Source organism: Scatophagus argus, chromosome 8 (genome assembly GCF_020382885.2).
Source record: "Scatophagus argus isolate fScaArg1 chromosome 8, fScaArg1.pri, whole genome shotgun sequence".
In the NCBI taxonomy this organism is placed as follows: Eukaryota; Metazoa; Chordata; class Actinopteri; family Scatophagidae; genus Scatophagus; species Scatophagus argus.
In genome coordinates this window covers 24,584,585-24,603,566 of record NC_058500.1, presented here as the reverse complement: position 1 = coordinate 24,603,566, position 18,982 = coordinate 24,584,585, and the positions used below count along the sequence as shown (strand labels likewise).

The 18,982-nt window shown below is 40.0% G+C and overlaps 2 protein-coding genes across 3 annotated transcripts; both read left to right on the top strand.

Annotated features, from left to right (window-relative positions):
* Positions 1 to 9: 9 nt before the first annotated feature.
* On the top strand, positions 10 to 14,177 carry tbc1d22b (TBC1 domain family, member 22B). The gene is made up of 13 exons (XM_046396016.1): positions 10 to 284; positions 4,176 to 4,362; positions 4,456 to 4,621; positions 5,508 to 5,675; positions 5,863 to 5,933; positions 6,164 to 6,292; positions 6,462 to 6,527; positions 8,453 to 8,567; positions 9,486 to 9,592; positions 9,675 to 9,750; positions 9,905 to 10,032; positions 10,255 to 10,350; positions 11,207 to 14,177. Exons 1-13 carry the CDS (start codon positions 229 to 231, stop codon positions 11,333 to 11,335), a joined length of 1,494 nt encoding a protein of 497 aa, XP_046251972.1. The 5' UTR covers positions 10 to 228; the 3' UTR covers positions 11,336 to 14,177.
* A 380-nt stretch (positions 14,178 to 14,557) lies between these two features.
* si:ch211-148l7.4 (uncharacterized protein LOC563603 homolog) lies at positions 14,558 to 18,367 on the top strand. Of its 2 annotated transcripts, none has more exons than XM_046397228.1 (2): positions 14,558 to 14,740; positions 15,168 to 18,367. In XM_046397228.1, exon 2 carries the CDS (start codon positions 15,196 to 15,198, stop codon positions 16,780 to 16,782), a length of 1,587 nt encoding a protein of 528 aa, XP_046253184.1. In that variant the 5' UTR covers positions 14,558 to 14,740; positions 15,168 to 15,195; the 3' UTR covers positions 16,783 to 18,367. The 2 variants fall into 2 exon arrangements, with proteins under 2 accessions (XP_046253184.1, XP_046253185.1); XM_046397229.1 differs by having other exon boundaries at positions 14,558 to 14,852.
* Positions 18,368 to 18,982: the final 615 nt, after the last annotated feature.

The following is an 18,982-nucleotide window of genomic DNA, read 5'->3' as shown; positions in this document are numbered from 1 at the left end:
TCGATGTACTCCAAGATGGCGGCTTCCAGTGCGCTGTATCGTACATCATCGCATTTGAAAGCTAAATATTACTATCTCCCGATCGTGTAAACTTATGGGGAGGCAGAACAGAGGAAGCCTAGCGGGACCGAGTTGTACCCGGTGAAACGCGGAAACGGTTTCTCCATGGTGTGTTCGTGCGAGGAACCGGTTTCGGTGTTGGTCTAAAGGGGGTTGTGTTATACGAGTATGGCCACCGAGAACAGGATCAATTTTTGGAGGAGAAATGCAAAGGTTCCCGGAAGGTGGGTTTCTTTAACGCTCTTTTTCTTAAGGACGCAGGACTACATCCCCTTCGTAACAAAAGTGGCGCACTGATACGATTAGATACCGCTAGTGCTGAAAATATTAACTGTTGGAGAACCATTTTAGTAATAACTTAGCATATTGTAGCTTGAATCAACTCATAAAGTGGGAATTCTAGTTTAATGAACTCTTTCGCTAACTTTAACGTATAAAATATCTCCGTGTAGAATATCGGTAACGTTAATCCTCAGTCGGCTATATTGTGGTTGTGGTTTAATTCATTCACTTTGAGACTTTTTTTGAGTGTGTGTCTTTATGATGGCTTCCAGCTAACTGACAGACGTCCGTCTCTTTCTTCTCTGTGCTTTCTACGCTCAGAGCTGAGGCATCAGGTGTTAACCCGCCGTGTGTTTTCTCAGTCTGTGCTGAGAGGTGGTGACGCTCGGCATAGTTTAACTGCTGGGAGGGGACAATGAAGAAGTCTGCACAGTCTTGATGAGAACCACTGCAGAGAGAGCCATAAGGGTAGAAATTAAATGAGATACATCTTGTTTTTGTTGCAGTTTTATTTAAGACAAAGATGACTGGTTATCCAGGTTTCATCTGTGGATTACAGGGGAACAGGGAAAATGCTTAATTACGAAGCAGAGACTATATGTTATGCTGTGCACAAAATAGTATTAAGTGGGAGGAAGCATGTGGACCATCAGGCCAGATCACTGGGCTCGTCCTAGCCCCAGTTTGTGTCTCTGGTGTATAAACATTAATTACATTTAAGTCACAATGCCAATAAGCATTTGTTTCTCTGAAAAATAAATCCACATTGCCACTCAGAGTCATTTTGTGCGGGCATTTTCAGAATCCTTCCGCTTTTGTGTTGAATGTAATAGCAATATATGACAGGCACAAACTGGGACTAGGCTTGTCCCAGCTTGTAGACCCTGCTCAGCAGGCATCATAGTAATGGTTTATAATGGACACTGAGGACCTGCAGGTATGCTCATACTCTCCTTTTTGTTATTCTCTTCACCCTGGACACACAAATCATGACCTCATTCATACCTTTATTGGTCTGTGTGACTTTATGATTGTGTGTCTTTATGACTATGAGCACTCCCTATGGGTGTCCTAGCCTGATAAGAGGATCTGTGGGGAGAGGGTGTTGCTGTTGCTTGTCATATTCGCTGATCTCTCTCAAACCGGGTTGGGAGGAATGCTGGAAACCCTAACACAAACATGTGTTTAAACAGAAAAGAGAGCAGCTAGTCTTGCTGCCTGTCCTTGAGCTACTGCTGATAAAACAAGTCTGAGGCTGGTAAACAAGAGACTCTGACACTGCCAAATAATCACCAGGCCCAGTTCTCAGCCACCACAGGCTTATAGTCAGTTTACTCATACAAATTAGACTGACATCTTGTAGCCTCAGGCGGGTGAAGCCACAGTTTGACAAAATCAACATGCTGATAGTGATATTTTGTGTTTGGTGACATTCACACAAATGCCTCTTAGTTACTATGAATGACATAGCTAAGAATGAATTTCTCACAACATTTTGGATAAACAGTAATATCAGATTTTGTGTTGAACCATCACTGTGGTCAAAAAAGTATAGTCATTATATAAAAAAAAAATCTCGAAATATAATCCTTGTCTAAGAGAGCTGTCTTGAATGAAAGACTGAAGATTGCATTTAAATTTGACCAAAAGTTGCTCCCTAGTAGTCTGAAATGTGAACTTATGGTTTATAGGCACATTATCCCATTACAAGACTCATTTATACTGCTAACATAGACCCAGATAAACACACTTGCCTCAATTCCTTCCTGTAAATACAAGTGAAAGGCCGAGATCCAATCCCACGACTCTTGACTGTGTATGCTCCGGGTCACCAGAGAGTTAGCAAGAAGCTGAGCATTAAGAACTGAGCTGTCACTCTGTCAGTGGGACTCACAATGTGTAGCTGTATTTGCTGGCTCTGTACTTCACAAAACACTGGCACATTGATACAGATCCCAAAGTAAAACGTTTTCAGGGATCCCTTTAACGGTCTTTTAACGGTCCACCTATGTCAGTGATCTCTTCTCTTAAAAATAATATGTCCACCCCTTGTCCATTCTCAGATATTATTACTCTCGCAGACTATAGATGTGGTAGCTGCACTAGGTGTGCCTTCACCCACAAGTGCAAGTCTTACATCCATCCTCACTTGGGCGACAGTATACCTAAATATCTTGGAGATTTGACATAAAATCCTTCTCATAAAAAAATAATCAATGCAAAAGGTCATTTCTTTTACTCCTCTTTGATATGTGTCCCCTCGTCTGCATACTGATTGGTTCTAAACTATAATCTCTATATTGCACACACCTTTTATTTTAAAACGTGTTGCAAAATGAACTTAAATTAGGACATATGCCGAAAGTTGCATATCACATACATTATATAGACCAGACCTGGGCACAAAGGGCCGGTGTGGCTGCGGGTTTTTGCTCCAACCAACCAAGAGCACACAGTTTGACCAATCAACTGTCTGAAGACTGAGATCAGTTGATTAAATGAGTCAAGTCTGGTGTGCTGCTGCTTGGTTGGAAAGAAAACCTGCAGCCACACCGGCCCTTTGTGGAACAGTTTGCCCAGGTCTGATATAGACAAAAGTATGCAGACACACTTCTTTATGGGGCTGTTTTTCAAGGGTTGGGTTTGGCCCGTTACTTCCAGTGAAGGGAAATCTAAATGCTTCAGCATACCAAGACATTTTGGACAATGCTATGCTTCATCTTAGTGGCAACAGTTTGTGGAAGGACCTTTTCTATTCTAGCATGACTGTGCTCAGTGCATAAAGCAAAGTCCATAAAGACTTGTTTGGATGAGTTTGGTGTGGGAGAACTTGACTGACCCGACTAGAGTCCTGACTTTAACCTCATCAAACACCTTTGTGATGAACTGGAACAGAGACTGGAAGCCAGGCCTTTTCGTCCAACATCAGTCCCTGACCTCACAAATGCTCTACTGCATGAATGGGCAAAAGAATCCCACAGAAATATCCCAAAACCTTTTGAAAAGCCTTCTCGGAAGAGTAGATGGTGTTACAACTACACAGCTGTTTAAGTGTTTAGAATGCAATATCATTAAAGTTTCTGTTATCGTCAGGTGTCCCAACACTTTTGTCTATGTAGTGTACAGCATATGAGGTTATCGTTTCTTGTCCGTGTAGTTTGCTTTTTGTTCATGTGGATGTTTGCCTGAAGAAGAACTTGTAGGTGAAAACTTTGCACCAATATCAAGTTTGCAAATTTGAGTGTGCAGACAACGTCTCTCCTTTCCTTGGTATACTGTGTATGTCATGCACCTGTACCCAACTAGGGTTGGATGTGCAATCTACACACATTCTTTGCTTATTAGTTATGCTGGGCAAAGTGTGTATGACATTGCACATGTCATCCTCTACAGTGTACAACCTGTTTATGGAGCACAGCATCCGCCTCTCGACCCACAGTTGCGATGCACGTAAGTGCTAAACCCAGCTGGACCACATGGTGTCATGTTGCCCACGTTGATGCATTTTATTTGCGTCATGCCTGGTTTCCACTTCGTTTTGCAGAACGTTTTTTTATATGTTTTGAGTGCTTGCGTGGATTGCATGCACCAGTAGTGTGCCAGTGTGACCCAGTGTTGACATTTGTTGTTGTTGACATCGTTAGGCCTATTTAGAGACTTAAGTTATTTAATTACCCTTTTTTGTTGGATTTGTTGCATTGATTTGATTTATTTTTGTTCCTTTTGAATTTATCATCAAATGTTTTGTGTATATAAGCTGCCACTGCTGCCATGACCAGTCAATTTTTTTGTCTTTGTATGTTTATTTGATCTTTCAATATTTCCCTCTGCAGGTATCTCAAAGACACAAAGCCCAAATTCAACAATCTCAAGTCTAAAAAGGCCTCTAGTTTCCATGAGTTTGCCCGCAGCACTAACGATGCTTGGGACATTAACGATGAGGAGGACGAGGAATTCCTTGGGACCCCTTTCCCTTCATCCTTGCCATCGGGGTTGCCCTCTCCATCCTCGCAGAACCAGGTATTTGCAAGACATCATTTTCATCACTGAGCAATTACGTCTAATTGAGTTGGTCTGAAATGATAAGATATATTCTGATATGTTTCCACTCAGCAAATTCAAGCTGGTGACACAGAAACTGTGGTGTCACAAAGACTGGCACCTCCCCAGACAGAAGCTCAAAACCTCCAGGATGTGCAGGAGGAGGACACAGAGTGCAAGCATGTCAATGGCAAGATTGTCAGGTCTACCAGTGACACCCACCTCAACACGTCCTCAGGTATGTGTGCATTAAGACCTACTGAGCAACTTATCAGGTGATTCACAGCTAAGCTAATTACAGACTGTGTCAGGGGGACCCAAAGGTGCAGTTAAAGCTGGAATTATATGAGGTCTTTAGCATGAACCTGGCAGGTTTCACCAAATGCTGTAATGTGTTGTCAGCTATACAGACAAATGAGTCCCAGATAGCTGCCAGTGAGTTTATTGGCAGAAACACAGTAGTATTGCGCACTGATAGTTTGTTTTTTCAAAAGTGCATTTTTTTAAAGGTGCAATTTGAAAGATTCCAACATAGTTCAAAGCATTAAAAAAACAAAACCTCAAAAACCTTATCAACAGAATGTGAAGAAACAACAGTGTTGGCCTTATGTCAGAGTCATTTGTGTATTGTGTCATAGATATACAGTATCTACTGATGTTAGCAAGCTAACCAGCTAGCCTTGGCCCTTGTAGTCTCGTAATACCACTTTGTACCACTAGAGGCAAATGTCCAATAGCCCCAGAAGTTACGGCTGGGATGTAAACAAGCAATGAGTTCCACAAGCGCTTTTACTATTTATTAAACATCCTAAACACTTCAGTTTAATAAACATAGCTGTTCCATTATAGTGATAAGAAACATTTTATGTAACCATTTTAAACAAAACAGAGCTGATGATTTCCAGTCAAAAGGTAGAATTTGTTTTGGCTGCAGTAATGCAGGAAATTAAATGTCTGGATTGACAGGATGAATAAATATGATTATGAAGTACACACATTTCTGGTTTAATTTTCAAAGGAGTGGTGTTTTAATATTATACTTCTCTTCTGTTTTCATAAAACACAAGTTTTTATTTCGGTATGTTTTTTGGATATTCTCATTTTTATTACATGGCCCTCTACAGTTCGCTCCACACTGCAGAAGCAACACACTCTACCAGTTCGTCCCATCATCCCACTCGTGGCTCGCATCTCAGACCAGAACGCATCGGGGGCACCACCCATGACGGTGCGAGAGAAGAGCCGGCTGGACAAATTCAAGCAGCTGCTGGCTAGTCCCAACACTGACCTTGGTAGTAGTGCACCACTGCCACACATTTTGATTGTGTAGATGCAGGGTAGTTGCTGGTTACAGGCCAGCATTACGCTCTGGGATGCAGTCACCTGAATGTGCCGTCTGTCATTCTGGATTTCTTTCTTCATTTTCTAAGGAGTAAAAGAGTGTTGATAATGTGGGATGTTATCTCTGTGCTGTTGTAGAGGAGCTCCGGAAGCACAGCTGGTCGGGCATACCAAGAGAAGTCCGCCCAGTCACATGGAGACTTCTCTCTGTAAGTCCCATGATAAGCTGCAGTATCACATGTTCTACTCCGTATCTTTTCCTGTTGTCTCTTTCAAAGTCCACTTTACATGTTTTAGTGTAGTCGGTTAAATTGCTTTTTATAAAATGCTGACAGAAATCTTGAGCAACCTTATCTCCTCTCTTTTCTCTGATGTCAAATGACTGAGCCTCCCCTCACTGGCGCTCTGTGTTTTCTCTTCCATTCTGTGTGTCTGACAGGGCTACCTGCCTGCCAACAAGGAGCGCAGAGAGCTGGTGCTAAAGAGGAAGCGAGAAGAATACTTTGGCTTCATAGAACAGTATTACCACTCCAGAACAGATGAGAACTTTAAAGACACATACAGACAGGTAATAAAGTTAAATAATGGAGAGAAGCCTTTAGACTCCTACCATACCATCAGACAACAAAAATAAGTAAACACCAAAGAGCACTTATGATATGATAGAAAATATGCAGAAACTTGTTTCCAGCTATGATTGTCCTTAGTAACATCTCAAAAATGTCTTTTCTTGTTAGATCCACATTGACATTCCAAGAACCAACCCTCTGATTCCCTTGTTCCAGCAGCCCGTCGTGCAGGAGGTAAGCGCACTGAAGTTACACACAGTTTACACAGCTCAGAATTCCTTTATTAATCCCTGGAGGGAAATTCTTGAAGTAGATCTACTGAAGTGCATGTGGGTTGATTTGTGTGTGTGTGTGTGCATTACATAATTCTGTATGGCTCCTGTGTCATTTGTGACTTGAGTAATCACCGGGGAGACTTGTCGTCTTTGAGTCAAAGTGGGAAGCCTAACATCATTTTTTTGGGCTTTGGACTTAAATCTGGTTTCTTGTTACCATGAAGAAGGCTCATTTTTCCACTGCAGGTTTCTACTCACTTTAGACTCTGCTTTGTTTTCCCCTGCGGCAGTAGCCCCACAGCGTAATCGGGATTCTTAGCTGAGTGTCCTCACCTCAGTGTCCAACAGTTTTGGGAACATCACACAGGAGCTTTTCTGTAGTCCTGAGAAGCTGAAGTCTTTATTCTCTGTAACCTACGCTGTACATTTACTGCCCATCTGACAACTTCACTGCTAACATTTTTATTGCATCACTTGCATTTTTGGCCTCTCTCACACATTCATTGCTCACACATAAAGAAGCTCCATGCTACTCTTTTGACAAAAGATGTGAATTAAAAAAAAACTAAATTATTAGTTTTTTCATGTTCACTCAGCCTGCTTGGAATCTCGACCAAGGTCATACCAAATAAAGCACCAGCTAACAGGTATGAGTTGGGATGGAAAACGGAAAAAAAAAAAAAGCAAGGCAAGTTGTACGATGCGTTGGAAAAATGACAACAGTAACCTGTGCCACGCAGCTGACCAATCAGTTGGCTGACAAACTGGATCTGGACACACAGACAAAAGCACTTTGTTTACAATAAAGAAACAAGCAACAACAGAGACAGTTGACTGGAAAAATTTAATAAAATGAAATGTTTTTTTGTACAGTGTGTCCAAACATGGCTTTCTGACAGCAGATATCTATGATCACAGATGTTAGGCTGAGTAAAGCCTGGCACCCTGAAATGAATGAGAGTAAGTCAAACTGTACTATGATACAGGCCCCAGTACTTATTTCAGCAAATCCTGACTTGGCTGTCAAATCGAGATTGGAAACATGAACTACACTTAGATGTTATCTGCCTAAGAACACTCCTGACCCTGTCATTGATATGGTGATTATTGTGGCTGTGGTTGAGTATTTGTCAGCCATTGAGGAAGACCCAGCATTCGATTGCTACACTGCAGAGGAACCTTTGTGTAAAAGAGAAATCACAGAGTAGAACTTGTTCCTCAAATGTGGTGATAATATCTGCCTTTTCAAAACACCATTTTTTTGTTCAAATTCGTATCTAGATACATGATCAGGCTTAATCACAGCCGTTTTACAGCAGGGCAATAACTCTTTATTATTCAGCATTATCAACTTTCAGAGAATTCATCATGATGACATTAGCATAACTTTACAAAATGTGAAGAGTTTTGTCAGCAGATGACAGGTTAGTGCATTAAACATCAGTGTCATTTATTTGCATACACAGTGTGGGACATTGATTTCCACCATAATGCCCACTATGCCCTGCCATAAGCAAAGTACATACCACCCATTACAGCACTCCAGCTAACGCAGGGAGCCCAAGCTATTACTGTATTTTACAGTTACTATTGCTTTGGCTAAATCTCTTCATAACAGTTTTCAGTATTATACATGTTATTTTACCTTAGATCTATAGTCTGACTTAACACTACAGTAAATCCTACAACCATGCAAGAGAAAATGGTGAACGTGATTGTTTTTCACTGCATCGACTCCTGTTTTTGTAACAACCTCGAGTTTTTATTCTTAAGGGTTAAAAACAGAGCTTCGATATTTGAAAATGATGTAGGTTTCGTTGACCTTCTAATCTCATATTAAATGCACAACAATCAGCTGCTCTGTTGTTGTCTTTCATTTCTCAGGTGTTTGAACGTATCCTCTTTATCTGGGCCATCCGCCACCCAGCCAGCGGTTACGTACAGGGAATCAATGATCTGGTCACACCATTCTTCGTCGTCTTCCTGTCCGAGTTTGTCAGTAAGTTACTGATGGAAAAATTTGTGCATAGAAAGTCCCGTCACATTGGACCAAAATGACTCAGACATTTGTGGCAGTTTTTTGTTTGCATTATTTGGCCCTTTTTGCATGGTGATAATCTTTGTTTTTGACTTCTGTTTTACATTGTTATTAAACACTCAATTATTAATGGTATCTTTTCCTCAATAGACTTCAACTATTTCACACTCTGCTGCCCACTTTGTCAGTAGCATCTCACCTGCAGGGCAGTTGCTCCACATTAAATTCATATCAGCCTACACTAAGACTCACATTTTAACGCCTTTGTTCATCATCCGTGATGTGTAAACATCAAATTTCCATACAGTAAGAGAAATAAAGTATGCAACCTAGTCATAGTTCAGTTATAAAATTCCAATGCACCATAGATGTGAACATTTACAAACAAATATTCACATCCCTCCTGTAATGCTCATTGCGTAGTGATGCAGCTAATAAAACACAGTGATCCGTGTTCATTGTGTTCACTGTTTGCCTCTCTGCTCTGTGTGTGGATATGCGTGTAGCCCAGCACCAGTCTCAGTCAAACAGACCAGCAGCTCTTTGTATGTTAATGACAGACAGAGAGCACAGGAGAGAGATGGACAGCAATATAATCTGGTTGCCATGTTTTTACACCATGTGTGCTGTTATTGGCCAGGGGCTGTTGACACACAGAAACCTCCTGAAGACAGCAAAATAATAATACAGGCAGAGGGCAGGGTCTCTGCAGATAAACACTCCATGAACAGTTCTAGAGGATCTTAGGTGATGACTGAGAGAGATTACTTTTGGGAGCTCTACTATACATTTCTTTTTTAGAAATGGTATGCCTTTCATAAGAGTCATCTGTATGAGTCAGACCGTTTCTGTTTCACTCAGTGTTATTTGTTGTTCTAGTGGAGGATGTGGAGAACTTTGATGTGGCGGCACTGCCTCTGGACACCCAGAGAAACATCGAAGCTGACAGCTTCTGGTGCATGAGCAAGCTGCTGGATGGAATACAGGTCTGGTCATACACGTATAATTCAATAAACACTTACTTAAAACTGTAAATGTGCTGGTTTACTGAAATTGGTATCTTTTCAGGACAACTACACCTTTGCTCAACCTGGAATCCAGAACAAAGTGAAAGCTTTAGAGGAGCTGGTCAGCAGGATAGATGGTAAGGGGACTCCTGTCCACTCCAGACATGTGTCTTCTTCATTCCACTTTACTTTGGGCTTGTTTGCTGCAAACTCATACATGTTAACATGTGAAAGACACAATTTTAACATCCGCATTTGTGTGTGTGGCTCTTTGTGTGTGTCTGTCTCCAGAGGACATTCACAATCATTTCAAGAAGTATGAGGTGGAGTACCTGCAGTTCGCTTTCCGGTGGATGAACAATCTGCTGATGAGGGAGCTGCCACTGCGTTGCACTATTCGTCTCTGGGACACTTACCAGGTAGAGCAAAGTGTATGCCATCATCAAGTCTTTACAAGATAAAGTATTCCAGTACAACAACAGCACCACCTACAGCCTGAAAAGCTACTGTAGAATTTACACTGTTGCAAATTCACTCTATCATACAGGATTTGTGAAGCAGACCTCTTCTCCCTGTGGATTGTGTTTGCATAACAGTCAAAGCTGTGCTCTTATTTGCTGTAATAATGCTCTGTTCCTCAGGCTGAAGCAGAGGGTTTCTCTCGCTTCCACCTATATGTCTGTGCTGCTTTCCTCATTGAGTGGCGCAAAGAAATCCTCTCCATGGTTGATTTTCAGGTACCTGTGCTATTTTCATTATTGATTAAACAACTGATTCTATTCAGGATTAATCATTTCACTGTCACTGTCAAATTTTTACTTGTCTAACACTTTGATTTATGACTAAATGTCAAACCAAACGAATGAATCAGAATCAGAATTCCTTTATTTATCCCCGAAGGGAAATTCTTTATCCCATCAGACTTGTGTTTAGCACTAACTGGCAAATGTTAGCATGTGACCATACTAAATTAATAGTGAACATAGTAAAGATTATGCCTGCTAAACATTAGCATGTTAACATGTTGAAGTGAGCATGTAAGCAATATTGGATGATATTATGTGATCAGGGCTATCATGGGAAATCTTCCTGGCCATCTCACTCTGGAGTTTGCTAACTTGTTGTTCTCACTGCAGCAGTATCAGCGACTGTGTTTCAGCCACACCGAAAAGAGAATATAATAAAGGAAAAGATTAAATAATACATGTAATTTGATAAGCTACAAGTAGTTGTCCACGAACCTTGACAGCTGAGATATTGTCACATGTCAATCACAGGCTTCTGAGTTGAATCAAATCATAATGTTAGCCTGGTAGACTTTGTGATATCAGCAAATATTGTATCATTGTCCAAAGAATTGAAATAATATTGTGTCTTGAGGAATCTAGTGATTGAGAACCTTACTAACATGGAGGGGAAGGTGTCTCTCACCTGTACTAAAAAAAAGTACCATTGTGTCAGACATGGATTCGACATACTAACCCATATACTGTGTATTTGTGAAATGCAGTATGTACTTTTAATCTGTGCCTTACAAAGTAGCGTCAGTGTTGAGTAAATTATAAAGTAAAGTAAATTTCTTTTGCTCCTCAGGGTCTTCTTATGCTACTGCAGAACCTTCCTACGATCCACTGGGGTAATGAGGAGGTGGGCCTCCTCCTGGCTGAAGCTTACAGACTGAAGTACATGTTCGCAGATGCACCCAGCCACTACAAGAGATAGGCCCGTGACTGCATCACAGCAAACACGGTACCTTAACCAGACTGTGACTGGATGGAGCCACAGCTTCTGAGATGTTCCAGACATCAGAGTATTGTATTTGAGGTCACCTGGAAGAGATGTATTCAAGTACATTTCCAACATGCCTGCAGGATGGTATCTCAGAGCCACAAAACCTATCCTGTGAAAATGAAGTCCGATGAATGTCACATTAGATTTCAGTTTATGGTGCATCCATAAAGCTTGGTGAATATGAGACAATTTGCAGTTGAGACACTGCACTGTTTCAAAGGACTGTTACAGTATAAATTAAAACATTGCTATGCTTGGTTTACTTTTATTGCTTTTGGTCAGGCAAGGTTGTTTCTTGCGTGAAAAGCACACAGAAGAACTTGCTGTGATTTAAAGGGATGATGAATGTTTGTGAGATCATCCTTCTAGTGAGAGAAGGTATCTACCAATTGTTATTTTACAGATTTGTTTTTGAAGTTGTTTTACAATGTAATGCTATTAGACAACGACACTACTAGACTGACACTCTCAAACTATTGCATATTAGATTTTGGTCCAGGATTACCAAATCTGCATTGTACAATCAACTATAAAGATTAGTTTGGATTTCAATCAGCCAGTTTAATTGACATTGATATTTTGGGTTGTATTTGGATATAAGACCCGAGAGTAGCAAGTAAGAGGTACTGTGTCTCATTTCAGCTTGTGTTTTGGGTTAAAATGAAGGGATTGATTTGATATTTTTTCACCTTCCTGGTCATTAAGGATGAGTTAATTAGTGGAGTTTTTTTAATCGCGATGAGACTCTCATATAAATAGCACAAAATGAGATCAGCAACAACTGGTCAGTTTTGACTCTAGAGTGTTAATTTTGAGTGTTAATGTATAATAACAGCAGTAGTCTTATAAATAATCCTACAAGCCCAATTCCAAAAAAAATCGACACACTGTGTAAAACATGAATAAAACATAATGTACTAATTTGCTCAGTTGAAAACAGTCCAAAGATTATATTAAATGTTTTTAACTTCATTGATTTTTGTAAATATATGTTTCTTCTCGATTTGATACAAGCAACACATTTTAAACAAGCTGGGACAGGCGCATCAGATACTGAGAAAGCTGTGGAATACTCAAAAAAAAAAAAACAACACCTGGTTGACCATTCCACAGGTAAATGGGTTCATTGGTAACAGGTGATGGTATCCTGATTGGGTATGCAAGCATGCTTCAAAAGCTCAGTCGTTCACAAGCAAGGATTTTCAGAAATTTGAGTGTGATTTCAGTTGGAAACCACCTTGTATCATTTTGCATCTTAACGGTACAATACAGTACAATAGGTGCTTGCCCTTTAGGCTGTGGCCCAAGTCTCAGTTTTGGCCCCTCAAACGAAAAACTTTTGTGCACCCCTGGCGTGAAGGTTATTACTACATGGACTCAGGAAAACTTTGTAGAACCATTTTTGGTGCAGACATTTTGTTTGAGAATGATGGCATTTTTATTTAAGTTTTACACAGGAACCTGGCTTTTTTTGGAGTTGGGGTTGTATATCCATACAAGAGTATCAAATTTGAAAAAAAGCTTGAATTCCTCAGTTTAGAATAACATTCAGAATGATTTATGGCATTGAAGATGTTTTTTAAATGGAGGAATGTCCTTTGTCTGTGCTTGTTGGTACTTAAGAACATTTACTCACGTCCTACTTGAGACTGTCTTGTGGACACAGTGCAGCTCACAATGTATAACAATGCCTTTGTTGGGAGTCTTTGTAATGTACTCCTGTCTTTCAAAGTGTGACATGGATAAATGCTTTGTTATCATTAATGCTTGGATTTTATATTTGTCTGCGGTTCAGGTTAGGTTTATGTTGTGTCTGCAACGTTTTTCCAGTCGGTGACATGACTACAAGATTTGAGTCTGTGTGTTTCTACTCATCTACCTTCATTACCAATGATAATTATAACGACATGTATGTTTGAAAGATGTGACAATCATGAGCCTTTGGCACTGTGATTGCCCTACCATTATATGTGTTTTTAAGGTTTTTGCTTTTTACGTGTGAAAATGTAACCATTGTGAAGTAAATGCTTTGTGAGGCTGTAGCAGAGTTTAAAATCAGAATTTAGTGTAAACTAAATTCCCAGTTACTTCCCTGATCATTGTAGACTACAACAAAATAAATGATGAAACATTTTTCATTGTTAGAATGAGTCTTAATTCGTATTCAGGAATTATTAAGTCAACAAATATACCTAGATAATATAATGCCATAAAGTTACATAATGAGATTATGTTCAATGAAGTGCTTCAGAAGATACTGTAGTACTTAAATTGAGTTGGTGAAAGATTTTCATTTTGGAAAAATCGCTGTTGTATAACTATGTATGGTTTACTTGTTGTCAATTAAGTCACGTATTATCTTGTGCTCATCAGTCTTGTTTAAACTCATCTGAAATGTTTTGAATATTTTTGTGAGTGTAAGTATGCCTTTAGCCTTAAAGAAGTTTTTTTTTTTTTCTCCATTCAGGAGCGCCAACTGATTGTGTCACCACAGAAATGGTACGTTCACTCCACACTGTTTTTAATTTAAATGTCCTCCAGTTATGATGCTGACAACTAAAGGCTAACAAAAATGAAAACTTGATTAGTTTCAGAAGTGTTTATGCTGTTTCAGCAATAATATGCCAAATCTTCAGTGGGTCAATACAATCTGTTTTAAAGTGCTTCAGTAGTCAGTGCTGGTGTCAGTCTTAAATTAAGAATAAATTATTAAATTATTACAGTACCTGCTGTATATGAACTTCTTGTTTATATTAAATGTTCTTTGTTTTGGCATGTGTGTGTGTGTGTGTGCATATGGGGTTGTACCACGTTGTTAATCATTGGTGGAATGTTAGAAAGTACATTGACTCAAGTGCTGTAAGTACAATTTTGAGGTTCTTAAACTTGAGTATTTCCATGTTGTGCTACTTTGTATTTTCACACTCATTTAGAGCCAAATATTGTACTTTTTACTCTACCATATTTATTGGCAACTAGTTACTTTAGGTTTTTTAATATTTTACTCAAGTTTGAATTCTTTTTATAGTACTGGTTTTCATATATTACTGGTATTTTTTTGTCCCGTCCAAACAGAGACGCTTTAATACTAATAGCATCACAGTGGTAGCTCAATACGCCGAAAGCTGTTTTGAAGCGGGTAAGTGACGTAGCGGAAGTGATGCAAACAGCTCAGCCAAGTAACGCTACATTAACCCCGAAAAAACAAACTTAGGTTCCACTTTTGCAGCCATGCCAGTGTGGTTTTTGTTGGCGAAACGATATGTTAAAGGGACACACCTTCTGAATTTAACCTGTTTGCAACATACCCGTTGCAACGTGTTACTCTGAGTCAAGGTCAGTTTTTTTTTGAAAGGGAAGTGTGCATTTGTAACATGTTAGTGCAGCTAGCAGCGTACTAGCGCTTAGCATTAGCAAACACGAAGCTATACTGTGGACGCGCACTAAGGTTAGTAATGTTGTTACCGTGATAGCACTGACTTCTGACCTAATGAACCTCTTGCTTGTCCGGTCATTATTTAACAGAGTTTTTGTGCTGCTATAAAGCAAGTCCTAGCTATAAGTCGCGATAACGTTAGCAAAATACAGGAACAAGCAAACAAGAAGGCACGCTTCCCCTTTTCCAATAATAGGAAAGGGGGAAGCGGGCTTCCAACAGCAACTTGAATGCCTAATAAAACTGCACTGAATGACTTAACCTTTTATTTTGGTCATTGCATTCGTGTTATTTCCAACTAAATAATTCAAACTTGTCCTGTCACAGCTGAAGCAGGAGAAGCTTGTGAAAGAGGATGGATAGTGTCAGTTGGAGCGCCACAAGGGCCCAAGAGTCATTCAGTCGTTCTGTGAAATCAGCAGACACTCTGTCCAAACTTGCCAGCTTCATTGCACGGGCTGAAACAAAACAAAGCACACGAAACCAGCGGCAGCAACCATCCCACCTGCCCACATATGTTTGTCAGGAATGTGGTAAGGGCTTCCCTTATGCAACAGATCTGTTGCACCACCAGGAATTAAAACACACTTTACCCAAGCCTCACCGGTGCCCCTTTTGTGGGCAGGAGTTCTCTCTGAGGTCATCCTTACATTTACACAAGTGTGAACATGAGTCCTCACTTTGTGAACTTTGTCATGGGGAGTCACGGCTTGGTTCTCCATGTCCTGCATGTACAGTTCATACCTCCGATCCGGACAGACCGCAGGACAAGTCGCCTCATCGCCAGCCTCACCTCCTGGACAGCAGCCCTTATGCATGTGCGCCATGTGGAAGAGGTTTCAGCCAGAAGCAAGCTCTGCTACACCATCAGCAGGCAGGCTGTAGTGAACCACCATCTCCATCGTATATAGTTGATACCAGTAGCCTTCCAGATGATTCTCCACCAGTTTCTGAGGGAGACTCGATCCGCTCTGATTCTTCAGACGCCCCAGAATCCAGCAGCAGAGCCATCAGTATGTGCCAGTTTTGTCCGAGAACCTTCCGCACAGATGTTGGACTGCAACGTCACAAACAGATCAACCATGCAGAGGAGTTGCTAGTGGCTCTACAAGGACAAAAAGCCAAAGCGGAAGGTACTGGTGGAGAAGCACGAAAAGGGGAGAATACCAAAGTGGATGGAGATCTTGTGAAAAGGCCAAAATCCAGAAAGAAGCTTTTGAACTGTCGATCTTGTGACATGGTTTTCAGGAGCACCTCTAAGCTGTATCTGCACAGAAAAGAGAAGCACAGCAGGGAGAAAAATATCAGGAGAGAACCAAGGCCTGTCATGAGCAAACGCAGAGGAGGAGGCACATATCTGTGTCAGGTTTGTGGAAAAGTCTTCTTCCATCATTTGTCTCTTAGGGCACATTATAGGCAACACACAGCCTTAGGCTTCACCACAATCAAAAATAAAGGATGTACCACCAAAGACTCCAAGTTACCAGAAGGTAGACCAAATAAAGTAAAAACCAACATAGCAGGTAACAAGACAATTAAGGCTGGTCCAGGCAGGCCAAGAAAAGTGGCCAAACTAAAGAGCAACGTTACTGATGAAGAGAGATGCAGAAAAGTGCCTGAAATGGAGGAGGATGAAGAGATTGAAAAAGAGTTCCCATGCCCCTCCTGTGCAGAGGTTTTTTCTGAGCAGTCGCAGCTAAGGGAGCATGTGGAGCTCCACCAGTCCTCCATGAAGAGAGGACAGTGTAGTGTGTGCACAAACGAGATGGACACCTGTAAATGGCTGGGCTCCAAGAGACAGAGGCTGTACCACTGTGTGCCCTGCCAGCAGGGCTTCTCGGTGCTGGACTCTTTCCTAGAACATTGTCAGGAGCACCTGCGAGTCAGGGTGGAGGAGGACAGCATCACAGAGGGATACACACATCCGACCAGCAAAGCCTGAGATTCCATTTGAATGTCTGTAGTGATTGCCTTTTTGCCTTGAAGGATCAGAAATCGGATAAAAATGAAATCTTTATGAAACTCTTGCTGATTATCCAGTTAATTGATTCAGCATTCAGAACATCTTTTTACATTTACTCTGTTGGTTGATTGTTAGACATACCCACATTTAAAGGGTTAGAGAGAATGAATTGCTAAAGGACCATACCAAGGTTTTTGCATGTTTTTGGCTAAGTTCAGAGGTATCCAACTGGTGCTCACAGGACAAGTTAGCCCACCTCAAGTTTCTAGCAAAACAAAATAAAAAACAATTTAAAACAAATTATAATAATGTTCATGCAGTTTGATTTTTTGTGAGGTATAATGTTAATATGTATATATGGATAAATGCTTTTGTAGGATTCCTAAATATGACTTTTCATAATCTGAGCACAGCAGGCAGAGTGATACTTTACACATGAAGTGTGTTAAGGGAACTTTGGGATTCTTTGTACCATTTTGCATCCCAACAATACAATGGATGATTACTTTTGACCTGTGGCCCAACATTAAGATTCAGTTTTGTTTCTGCAGTGGAAAATGTTTGGGCACCCCTGATCTAGCCCTTATACTAGGAATTCATATTGCATATTTTACTGCCAAACAAGACAAGGAGGAAATGTTTGTCAGTCATTTCTATCCCACGAGCACTTATGTGCACCAATAAGAACTCTTTTCAAATTAACAATTATACATTGAACATAAAGACAACTTCAACAAAACAGAAGTCTGCTAGTTAATCCCTGCACAGTCATTGAAAACCTGTTGGAGTCTGACAAGATGACTTGAAAACATGCAAAAACACCAGTGTGCTTCTGTGATAGTTTGGCATTGTTGATTTGCCATGACTTTTCCCAAAAAATCTGTAAGTTAACATGATCTCATCCTAGCCAAAGCACTGCCAGAGATGTCTTTTCTTTACCAGAGTTTATTTTTACACCAGACATCTGGAGTGCTTCGACCAGCCAAGGTCAGATATGTCTTCTGCTGTATTTTTGTTATTTTTCTTACAGTTTTTGCAATAATTCTGGTATTAATCGTATTGGACCTGAGCATGTGCATTGAATGTGTAGCACTGCTGAGAGCACGTGATGGAAATTTAGCCGTTTGATGAAAACATCAACGTATTTCAAGTACTGACCTATGAACACATTCATGTGCTATCTCAAGGTTCCAACATGTGGTAGTTGTTAATACCATAATGTATTAAAGGAACAAACTTTTAATTGCTGTCATGGATACTTCTACCCAGTACAATGCCTTTCAGTATGGCCTGTCTTTTTAGCTGGCGTGTTCTCGGGTGACATTACCTAGCTATGCAAAGAGACTGGCGGCAGCCCTACAGTATGTCTGTGACGCTTGATAACTGTGCGATGGTGAGTGAACTAGGATCATCATGAGGTTTTTTTTTTTCCCTAAAGAAGTTTCAACTACTGTGAAAATGTAGAAAATTATTTAATAGGGTCTGAAGCCTCTACTTTTCCAGGTTTTTTGTAAATTAGTTTAAGGCTCTTTATAGATAACATAATTAAAACATAAAAATTCTCATGAGGTGTTTTGTCAGTTTTTGAGATGCTTTGTTGAGAAAAGTGCATATAAGAGAATTTCCTTGCTGCAGGACTAATAAAGGCCTGTCTTATTTAAAATATCAGTGGTGGAAAGTAATGAAGTGCATTTACTCAAGTAGTTTTGAGGTACTTTTGTTTTACTTTAGTGTTTCCAATATCTGCTACTTTATACTTCCAGTCCACTACATTTTGGTGGGACATATCCACTGTGTTTATTTGACAACTTTAGTTACTAGTCATTTTGCAGATTTAATATAATTACATATTTTAAACAAATAAATTATAATGTAATATTATATACTAAGATAAAGATGTATTCATCCCCATTCAAGGCAAATTCCCAAATAACACTGGAAAATAAACTATATGAACTAGTGAAACCTCCTTTACCCAATTCGGCAATAAAATTATGAACACATTAATATGTAAATAATTATAATCCATATATATATGTTATTTTGAAAATAATTTGTGCTTTTACTTTTTGGTATAGTAGTATATAGTATATTTTTATGGCAATCCTTTTGCACTTAATTTATGACGTGACTTTTACTTGACTTTTACGACTACCTTGGGGTATTTTAACTTTTACTT